Genomic DNA, 11,642 nt, shown 5'->3' on the forward strand with positions numbered 1-11,642 from the left:
AGAATATTGACCAATAATGCTAGCATTGCTAAGGGACCATATGCTGCAAAGGTGGTTGAGCCTCTTTTCCTGCTGCTAACAAGACCAGAATTTGGGCCTGAAGAACAACATGGTGCATTAGAGGCTCTAGCGAACATTCTGGAGCATCCACAATGTCGTGCTGACTACAACCTCGCCTCTCACCAAGCTATCGAACCACTTATTCCGTTGCTTGATTCTCCAGCTCCAGCAGTTCAATAGTTGGCAACTGAGCTTCTATCACGTCTACTCTTGGAAGAACATCTTCAGAAGGATCCATTGACGCATCAAATAATTGGTCCCCCCATATGAGTTCTTGGTTCTGGCATACACATCTTGCAGCAGAGAGCTGTCAAGGCTCTTATTAGCATTGCACTCACATGGTCAATTGAAATTGTGAAAGGAGGTGTGAATGAGCTATCCAAAGTGATATTGCAAGCTCATGCCTTGTAGGAATCTGCTGCTTCTTCATTAGCTAGCATTCTGTAAATTTAATTTTAAATTTTATTTGGAAGTGTTGCTGTGTTGGTAAGATTGCTCCGATCTGGCTCAGAAAGTACAATAATTCGTGCACTGAATGTCCTTCTGGTGTTAGAAAGTGACGATGGAACTAGTGCCGAAGCAACGGCTGAAAGTGATGCCGTGGAAGTTCTTTTGGAAATTTTTAGATGTCATCATGTTGAGGAAACAGCTGCAAGGCTTCTGAAAGTATTAATCAACAATGTGAAAATCACAGAATATTAAATTTATTTTTAAAATTGTAATAAAGTCATAAATTTAAAAATAATATTTAATCCGAATTTAATTAACAAGAAAAAAATAATTAACGAATCTAAATTGAATTGGGCCGGGATGGGCCTGTATTAAAAAAAATAAGTAATTTTTGTGTGTTTAGCGGGTGCACCGTAGCAGGCCCTCGCAGTCCCTGTCTCGTGATTTCCCGCAGAAGTAAAGTTGCATATAAACACTCGACAAATATTTGCTCCTTCTCTTCGCCGGCCCTGAACAAATCGGTGGCTCATCCCTCCTACACACGGTGGCCGGAGCTATACACATTTCAACACTAGCCTCAAAACGCTAGATCTCCATCTTATTGCTTAAAAGCACTCTAAATTGCCCTATTCTGTTCATTTTTTCTATTGTCATTTGCACACTGCTAGATCATCAGCCGCCCACCCTTGCTTGCTGCACATTTCGAGTCGCCATGGCGGCTCGATCTCTGCTTATTTTGGTAATGGCGAGCCTTCTTGTGGGGGAGAGCTTAGAAATTACATTCTCGTCGAAGCTGATTCACCGGTTCTCTGACGAAATGAAGACGCTTAGGGTTTCGAAGTACGGAAGCTTGAGCATGAGGAACTTGTGGCCTGAGAAGAAGAGTGTGGAGTATTACCAGAAGCTCGTGAGCAGTGACTTCCAGAGGCAGAAGATGAAGCTTGGACCTCATTACAATTTTCTCTTCCCTTCCGAAGGCAGCAAAACGATGTCGCTTGGAAATGACTTTGGATGGTACACTTTTAGTTTGTTTTTATTAATTTATTCTTCAAAAAGATTTTTCTTATAATTTTGTAAGCCTATTGCGTACTGGGTTTTGCTGATTTCTGTATATCGTCATCGTTTGCGCGGTATTGACTGCTGATATTGACTACTTTGTTGATTTATTAATTTAAGAGTGGATTGGCTGCTTTCTAGTTCGTCTCTCTTTTGCCTCTTTCTTATTAATAAATTGAATTCTGTTACTGGCTTTGGCAAAATGTCAAAATCCGGTCTTTACTGATCAGGCTTTTTTCCTTACGCCCGCCCCTCCTTTCTATTGTCCATTTAATATAAGGATAATTCAAATGTCAAACGATCAACTGTCAATTAAAGTTCGTGCAAATTTTACTTAATTGGAGTAAACAATTCTCTAGTTTATTGGGTTTTTCCAAATGGAGCACCAAATTACTTTTTAGGTTAGTTTGTTAACTACGTGTCTAATGTACTGTAACTTGGAACTCAGGATTTTTTTACTGGAAATAGAAGTTACTGTGTAAAATTTATTTCTGTGGTGCCATGGTTTGTGGAGTTTTGATAGGTGATATGAGAGGGAATCAGTTTATGCAAATTTCTTGATTGTCCTTGCCTGTTAAATATTTCTCTAATTTTGTTGTGCAATTCAAATTGTAGTAACTTACTGATATAGCAGAAGTTATGTGCGGCAGTGGTCACATCTGAATTTTTACTTATATGCTCATTAGCTAATGATTTTAATATGGTTTTTTGCAGTGAATGGTACTTTTGATTCTAAAAATAACTGATCTTTGAAAAAAAAGGAGGTTTATCTAGAAATAGGGTTGTAGAGATGAGCCAAGCCATGCGGGGTATTAAGGTGTTTAAACTAAGTTCCACTTATTTTAGATGAGTAGGAACTCAAATTACACTGTCAAGCTTTGGTTTGAATAGAAGTTAATAAACTTGAGCTGATAATTGAGCCTCAGGCTGAGTGTAGACGTGTCCATGAGCTGGGTTGGGCTAGAGCCAAATAAAAATTGGCATAGTCGAGGTTCACCCCAGATCGGAACTGCCTAGGGAGTGGGCTCCCAGTTCCCTCTCCTTTGTACCGGCAGTTTGATCAGGTTTAAACCGTGAATTAAAAGAAGAAGAAGAAGAAGAAAAAAATTCGACAAATTTTTTCAACTTTTGGATGTGGGTCAATTCGAATAGAATTGGAATCGGAACTAGAACTATCCTCGAACTGGAACTGTGGGGAACTAGTGAGTAAATAACATTTTAAGTAATTCATTTATAGTTTTTCTATATTAATTCAACATCAAGATATTTTTTTAAATTCCAACTGACCCTGCTACAAGTGGGTTTGCCCACAAACTTCAAGCAAGGTTGGAGTTTAAAATGAATGGATGGCCTGACTTCTCTCTACATAGCGGTGGTAGCTCCTTGCACGGGAGTCGATTAGAGGGAGTTAAAGGTTGAAATGTAAGTGGAGGTTAGGAGATTAACCTTGTTTGTAAGTTATTTTTGGTTGTAAATGAAAATTAATTAAGGTTAAATATTTACATCTGTTAAGTGGTCATTTTTCTTGGCCACCGCTTTTGTGGTTAAAAGGGTGGAATGTAAAGATTTTAAAGGTTAACATCCAATCTCTCTCTCTTTTTTTTTTTTTAAATCCCAAAAAAAAAGTAAAATTAATTAATTTCCCTTTACATTCCATATCCTTCCATTACTTCCATTAATGTTCCATTTCATCTTTTTTAGAACTCCCATGCAATATCTTAGGTTACTTGGGTTCAATGTGGGACTTTAGCCACCAATATTCCTCACCTTTATTTATTTGTTTCTTTTCCATCGCTCTTGTACCTATACTCCAAAGCAAATATCTTCTACTCTAGTGATTTATTTTACATCTCACAAGAAACTTTAGTTTTATTTATTATTTTTCTTTTACTAAATTAGTTAGTAATGACCAAAATTTGATAGTTTAAAGTTGGTTGTATATCAACTATTATCAATTCTAAAAGAGCAGCTTAGCAAATATAGTTGAGCCTAAAATAAAATCATTCATAAAAATAAATGAGTTGAGCTTGTGTTCTTGGGTATATTAATTAAACTTGCAAATTTTTGTTGAAACTAGTTCTCTTCATAAATGAACATGAGCAGGTTTTTATTAGTTTGCTTACATCCCTTTCCAATGGAGGCCCACTTACCTGAATGGGTGCTCATATTTTACTCTTTTTTTTTTTCCTCCTTATTGTTCCAACTGTGCTTTTAATCTTGAAAAAATATCAAGAATGATTCTATATTATATTTTCATGGCATTTTCTAAAGAATTCTTCTTTTCTTGTTTAAATAATGCATCTATCTTATATTATGGGTGCTGCCATGTTCATTCAACTTATATGTAAGGTCCATCCATGAATTAGGCACATGGAATTCACTATCAGAGGTAATACAATATTTTTTCTCAAAATATTCCCTTATGGTTTGGGAAAGAGGAGGAACTTTTCAATACTGGAGTTCCTAATTGGAATCCCTAAGAGCAAGCCAAGGGCTTCAGAAAGTTCAAATTGCTTATGACTTAACCACATATTAATGCAATAATGGCTTCATTAAATTAACATTTATAAGATTGTTTTTCCTTGGAAAGTTTCTGTTTGGATTGCACTGTATTAACCATAGGAGGAAGCAGCTAAATAACTTCAAGTAGGTTTTTTTGGCAGTATTACTAGAAAAAAGCAAATACAACCTGTGGCGAAAATGAGCGTAGGACTAGATTTCTGAATTCAACTTAACCTCCATGAGAGCATGAACTTACAAACTGACTAACTCTTATTGTTTTTGTTTTGTATATATATATATATATATATATATATTTTTTTTTTTTTTTCCTAGGTACTTGTTGTCATTACTTTAATGTACTTTTAAAGCCTTATCACAATTTTAGGAATTTTATTTAATAATTTCCCAATCTGTTATTGGTTTTTAATGGCTCTTTGTTCTCTTGGAGTTTGATATCTTAGTTTTCAATTTTTAGGTTGCACTACACCTGGATTGATATAGGGACACCTCATGTGTCATTTCTTGTTGCACTGGATGCTGGAAGTGATCTACTCTGGGTGCCTTGCGATTGCGTGCAATGTGCCCCCCTATCTGCAAGTTACTATAACAGTCTGGTAAGCCAGCCTTTTCCCTATGATATTGACAATATGTTATTTCTTGTAGCAGTGTTTTGTCTCCATTCTTTTATTTTGCCCTGCTTTTTGTTGCATATCTAGCTGTGCTTTTATGATTCAATTTATAATGATATGTGCATATGAGTTGGTGAGTTTGACTTGATATATTTAGATCATCATCTTAGCATGGACAAGCCTTTATCTGGTGTTGATTGACCCTTGGATTCTTACATCTTTTTCCTCAAATTCCTTAAACTATAAGGCAAAAAGTATGAGAGTGATTAACTGTAGATTATAGAAGTTCTTTAGGAGAGTCGATGAGGGTGGATAATGGTCTTATGCTTGCGGATGGGTTTTGCTACTTTCACCAAAGCATCTTGGGCGATTGCCGCCAGAAAGATGAAACAACAGCTCAACTTTTTAATTGAGAATGCGCAAGGTATGCGCTTGAAGGGATTGGTGTTACGTGTTAGATGATTTATGAACTGGAAGAGGAGAAATTTAGCAATGTAGCATGCAAATTCTCTATCCAAGACCAAGGTCAGTGGAGCATCGATTGGTCTTGTAGTAGCATTATCACCATAATAACCAAATACCAGGTTAACCAGGCAAAGTTGCTTCAAAGAAACAAGTTCCAAAAAGGTTGGAAATTAACTTTATGTCTTCAAAACTGCCGTTTTCTTTATTTTAATGTGTGTGTAACACCTTGAGAAAGCTGCCTTCTTTCATAATCATTGGTGTGAAGGTGTCATTGATCCTAATAATTATCTTTCCATTTGCCTAGGACTACTACTGTGACTGATCTTTAGTAAAGGCTTATATTTTATTGTGTTATTTTGTTATATTATACCAAACTAGTTCAGCAAAGTTTACATTTTTTACTTAAATTTCTTTGTGTGTTCCTTTTGTATCTGTCCGTGATCTAATAATTAGTCAGGTTTCTTAAGATGATTTCTCATTTGGTCTCATTGATTGCTTCTTTCTAAAATCCATTCTTGACTTTTATACTGTCATGCCTGCTAAGTAAGGTATTTTATGAAAGTTTGTTGAGTTCATTTGTTGATTTATGTGACTAAATGCATGTAGACTTTTATGTGAATTTGGATTTTTTAACAAGAACATTTCATGTAGTGTGTATCTATTGTTTGTAATAACATGCTTGCGGTAGAGGAGATTTTCTATTATATGCAGTTGTGAAACTTATCATATGTTTAGCAATTTTGTAGTTTAAGAATACTCGCATTACACATACAATTGATTCCCTTATTCAGTGAATAGCAAAGAATAAAGATCATAAGTTTCTATGAATTTAGATGTGTCATTAAGTTAAATTGGAGATCCACAAAATAACAGTTTTGGAAAATCCAAACTGTAAATATGTTGGTCTAGATCCCCTCAAAGCTTGCCTGTTCAATATTAAACGCTTGATAAAGTGCAAAGAAATTTTAGACCGCAAAAGTGATAAACGGGTGCCAAAATAGTAAAAAAATAAATGCTCCATTACATAATATTTTAAAAGGATAATTCTTTTATTCTACATGTGTGTTGTGCTAAAATGTGTTCTTTGGTAATCTGACTTTAGCTGTACTGCTGTATAGTGACCATCTTAAATCACTCATTGTCATTTGATACTAGTCTTGGATGTGGGGTTTCAAATAATCGGTGTGTCACCCTGTTTTTGCCAAGGCAGTGATATGGGATTTGCGTAGCACTGATTTCTAGAATTGCAAATGTTGTGTCCTTAACCGGACTCATTGGATGACATGTCCTACACTCACCATTACGAAGTGTGATAATCAGGTGTTCACACCATAAGAAGGAAAGATAGCGGGAGGCACACCTGGGGCTCGGTTAACTGGCCAAATTCCTTATTTTGTCATTTTTATTTTACCTATTCTCATGGGCTTTCTGATGTTTTAAAGCCCTAATTGTTTAGTCGGTTTTCTTTTAAATTTTTATTTGATTTATCAGCCCGTTCATAAGAACAAAGGCCATGAGTTTAACATAAAATAATTTCAAAGTGTATTTCTTTAATTTTTCAGGTGTAACATTAGCCCTTATTTGTTATTATTTTTTTCTTTTAACTTAGTGTTAAAACTAGCTTCTTATGTTCATATAAAATAATGATATTTATACCAAATAATTATTTTTTAAATTTTAAATTTATTAATTTATAAATTAAGCTTAATTTTAATTGTAAATATTTTAATTGCAATGCTACCGAAAGTATGTTATTATAAAATTCGCTTTCTAATGATAATGTCAACTATCACTACAAAATTATAATTTCTACTAAATAATAGTTATGATAGATATTAGAAGTATTGATATGTTGTCATCTAGCCCAATATATCTTAACTTGTGAAATTGTGTCATTTTGCTTATTGTTTTACAAAATTCTGAGAGCCCCAGTTGATACAGTCTGATTTTTCTACTCCATGACCATGGCTGATACTATAGTGTAAGCTGTTTCTAAACCCTACTTGAGAGTGGCAATGTTGGCATTATGACTTTAACATGGATACTTATCTATTAAACCTATCCTCTGTTTATTTCAGCATCCGGTTTCTAATTTGTTTCAAGCATGCCACAAACTTTTTAACCTTAGGTGAACAAGAGGGAGAGATTAGTTCATTGTAAGCATGTGATGAATGATGCCTGAATTTATTTCGGATTATTTGGGAAAATAGGTGCATCATAGGAGAGCATCGAATGCCTCAGTACGAAGGTGTGATAAGTTAGTGATGGGAGGAGTGAGAAGGGAAATGGGTAAACCTAAACGAAGTGGTGGGAAGTAGTATAAAAAAATTTACATTTTTTTGTATATTGATGTGGAATTGGTTCCAAACAGAGTTGAATGGAGGAAAAAGATCCATATAGCTGATCCCAATTAGTTTGGGATTAAGGCTTAGTTGTTTTTATTCTTGTTGTAGTTGTATATGTTAACAGGTTTAGCACTTATTTCCAATAATTGATTGGCAGGTGCTCCCTCATATTTGGAGCATCTATTATGCAGGATAGAGATCTGAATGAATATAGTCCTTCTCATTCAAGTACCAGCAAGCACCTATCTTGCAGCCATCGGTTATGTGAATCAGGTCCGAACTGCAAAAGCCCTAAACAGCCATGCCCTTACGCTATTGATTATTACACAGAAAACACATCAAGTTCTGGATTGCTGCTTGAGGACATATTACATCTTGCATCAGATGGTGATAATGCATTAAATGCTTCTGTGCAGGCTGCAGTGGTCATAGGGTGTGTTTCATTTATCATTTGATGTTTGGTATCTTCAATTTAATGTGTTACATATATATATATTTGCAAAGTTTAGTTTTAATTCCTAATCAAGGTTTTTATATTTTGCATTCACACTTGTCTATTCATTATTTTATGTTTTTATTTTCTTAAACACAGATGTGGCATGAAGCAAAGTGGTGGTTACTTGGACGGGGTTGCACCTGATGGTCTGATGGGTTTAGGACTGTCAGAAATTTCAGTTCCCAGTTTTCTTGCTAAAGCAGGATTGATCAGAAACTCTTTCTCAATGTGCTTTGATGAGGATGATTCTGGGAGAATATTTTTTGGTGATCAGGGACCAACAACCCAGCAATCTACTCCATTCCTCACTCTAAATGGGAATTAGTATGGTTCCTGTAGATTTCTTCTGCTCCGCCACCCCCCTTCTTCTCTTTCTTTTCTCCTTATTTTCCTCAAACTTCCCCACATTTATAATTATGAACCCTGGATTTCATTCAGCACAACATACATCGTGGGAGTGGAGGCCTGTTGTGTTGGCAGTTCTTGCCTTAAGCAGACAAGCTTTAGGGCACTAGTTGATACTGGCACATCATTCACATTTCTTCCAGAAGATGTTTATGAAAGAGTTACTGAGGAGGTATTTTTTTAACATTGAATTCCATAATGTGATGTAATTACCAAACTATCTGATATGATTGTTGTGCTTTATAGTTTGACCGACAAGTGAATGTTACGATCTCCAGCTTTGACGGTTATCACTGGAAGTATTGTTACAAATCCAGGTGAGTTTGCACTAGACGATAGCTATACTATCTTCTCTTTTTGTTTGTATTATACATGGTATGCAGTACTAATATTTGAATGGGCTTGTTTTAACAGTTCAAAGGACTCGCCCAAGGTGCCATCTGTGAAGCTCATTTTCCCGTTAAACAACAGCTTTGTGATCCATAATCCTGTTTTTATGATCTATGGCATGCAGGTGAGACCTATTGAAATCGACTGTGGTTGACTGAAAATTTTGTGTCCCCTTTTTCTCTCGACTGGGTCAGTTGTCTTAACTAGAGATGGTCGGAGTGGGACACATCATTTAAACTAGGACAATGTGAACCTAGGTTTAAAGTGGCATTGACAATGTTGAAAGTAGATTTACATGACTCAATCTAGGGTTTTATTATAAAAGAATTCTGAATAAATATGGGATGGTTATTTATAGTGCAGTAAAAGGTATTTATTGCACCACTAATTTGGAGCTATTCTTTACACCTAAAATTAGAAAGGTTTATTAATTTTCTTGTATTTTGCTCCCACAACCCACTAAACCTCCACGCAGTGGGGCACAGCCCTCAGCAGACTAGATGTAGTATGCCTTCAGTATAGAATAATTTTAGCAATTATATTTTTTCTAACTGTACTAATTTTGTAGTCTGCTTTATAATATATGCATATTGCTCTTCCCCTAAACCAGTGAAATTTATATGTTTGTGACCTTGATGGTTTAGGGAGTTGCTGGATTTTGTTTAGCCATTCAACCAACTGATGAAGATATTGGAACCATTGGACGTAAGTGTGCTATTTTTTTTTTCCTGGGCAAGGGCTCCTTTTCTCTCAATCTGGGATTATTTTTATACTTGAAAGAAAAATTTTAATGCAGAAAATTTCATGACGGGATATCGAGTGGTGTTTGATAGGGAAAATTTGAAGTTGGGATGGTCACGCTCCGATTGTGAGTTTTCTGGCCTTTGTTACTATTTTTCAAGGTGTATGACAATCGAAGACTAAAAGCTTTTATTTATGTGAGATAGATCTTATCAGTCAATTGAAACCCCCCTGTACATATGCAGGTGAAGGTCGAAGTGATGGCAAGAGGATGCCTCTTACTTCTCCCAGTGGGGCACCAGCTAACCCATTACCAACAAATGAGCAGCAGAGCACTCCTGGAGGACATGCGGTTTCACCTGCTGTTGCTGGAAGAGCTCCATCTAAACCATCAGCTGCCTCAGCCCGGCTACTTACATCCCAGTTTTGTTTGTTGAAGTCATTGCTGGTAGTGGTGGTGCTTCATGTACTTGTTTAGGTTTTTGCCTTCTATGAAGATAAGTTTTACTTTTCTTACGGCCGTCTTCTACATGTAAATTAAGCTTGTCCTTTTTTATATGTATACAAAGTATCTGTAGATCTGTCCTGTGATCCAATGCCATCAGTTTTTTTCCCTCCTTAATGGCATGTGGTTGATCAGGACTTTGGAGGGCGCACACTGCAATTCAGATATATTAATGTCTCTTGTTTCTGTTATCTCCTGTGCCTTACAATAGCCATACTTGAAATGGTTATCCATTGTGGCTGAGTTATTCCACCTTGTATTACTGGTTTGCAGATTTATGCTTTGCTTCAAAATTTCAGAAATTTGTTTGGCTGCATCCTGCATGCATGCAACTATTATATTATTTAGTGGAGAAGAGGGGTAAAATATGCGACTTACCACGCAACACACTTAGAATTGTAAGAGGTCCAACTTTTGACAAAGAACCAGATTTTCAGTCTTGAGGTGTTCTAATAGTTGGACCTGGGTTTCAGTAGTCATTGGTGGCTTCGCTGCAGTTTTCCTTGGTTTTGGTCATGATTCATGAAGATAAAGTGTTAATGGAAAAGGAAAACGAAATGTAGGAAGATTCAATGAGTGTGATTTACTGGATTATTGTTACCCATTGATCTGAGCACAGTTAAAATACAATAGCTGGCTTGAGTTGTTCAATTTTAAACTTGTACAAGCTTAGGTTATTTCTAACTTACTGAAGTGACAAAGATCCAATTGTTTGTTAGTGGATTTTACATCTCATTTCGACAAGGGTTATTAAAATGACAATTTAATATCTAAAATGAGGCCAATTTAATCAGGTGTGATTGGCATCTGCTATTTAATTTAATAGCAAAACAATAATTCTTGTATGTTGATTGTTGTTAATATTATTGCAATCATTCTGGTTGGTTGGATGATTTAATACTGAATTACCTACCAGAAATGCTTTGTTTTAATGAGCTGTTTGTTTATTTATTTAATATACAGATTGTTTGCTTTGCTTGGCTGTTAAGTCCTTTGTGAATTGAAGGAACTTCCCAATTATCATATAAGAAAGTCATATATATCATTTGTAATAATATTTATTAAAAAGCATACCTTAAATGTACAAATATTTTTCAGACGCTGCACGTGAGCGTTCTTTCTGTGTTCGGCTTTCCGCCCCTTCAAAATCCACGCAACCTTTAGGGTTTAATTTTACTGTAAAAGAAGCTTTTCAATGCGCAATTAGGAAACTTTTGGACTTATATCATCAACTTTGATTGATTCAAAGAATACAATAGAATAAATAAAAAGGCATTTTCTCCATTTCTAAAAGCTGTTGTTAATGTGTACATAAACATCCAAAGCTTTCAAATAAAAACAGAAGAAAGTAGGCAAGGGAACCCATTTATGGATGTCCTTTTGCTTTCATCTTTTTTGGGGTTTTTTCTTTTTTGTAGGTGGAAATTTCTTAAATGAGAAAGAATGAGCTTTAAAACTCAAATTTTTAATTTTTTATTATATTAATAAATTATTTATTCACCATTTTTTTAGTCATGATTTAATATTTTAATAATCGCTTGTTTATTTAAAAAAATTAAAATAATTAAAGGAGTAAAAATAAACATTTGAAAATATTA

At 35.3% G+C, this 11,642-nt stretch overlaps 1 protein-coding gene across 2 annotated transcripts; it reads left to right on the forward strand.

Moving 5' to 3' along the window:
• Positions 1–955: 955 nt before the first annotated feature.
• On the forward strand, positions 956–10,303 carry LOC110671030 (aspartic proteinase-like protein 1). 2 transcript variants are annotated; one of them, XM_021833390.2, is made up of 10 exons: positions 956–1,524; positions 4,544–4,682; positions 7,699–7,940; positions 8,100–8,327; positions 8,442–8,580; positions 8,655–8,725; positions 8,823–8,922; positions 9,443–9,503; positions 9,595–9,700; positions 9,785–9,924. In XM_021833390.2, the coding sequence occupies exons 1-10, from the start codon at positions 1,223–1,225 to the stop codon at positions 9,786–9,788; spliced, it is 1,392 nt and encodes a 463-aa protein (XP_021689082.2). In that variant the 5' UTR covers positions 956–1,222; the 3' UTR covers positions 9,789–9,924. The 2 variants fall into 2 exon arrangements, with proteins under 2 accessions (XP_021689082.2, XP_021689081.2); XM_021833389.2 differs by having other exon boundaries at positions 958–1,524; positions 9,595–9,666; positions 9,785–10,303.
• The last annotated feature ends 1,339 nt before the right edge of the window (positions 10,304–11,642 follow it).

Source organism: Hevea brasiliensis, chromosome 7, assembly GCF_030052815.1.
Source record: "Hevea brasiliensis isolate MT/VB/25A 57/8 chromosome 7, ASM3005281v1, whole genome shotgun sequence".
Classification (NCBI taxonomy): domain Eukaryota; kingdom Viridiplantae; phylum Streptophyta; class Magnoliopsida; order Malpighiales; family Euphorbiaceae; genus Hevea; species Hevea brasiliensis.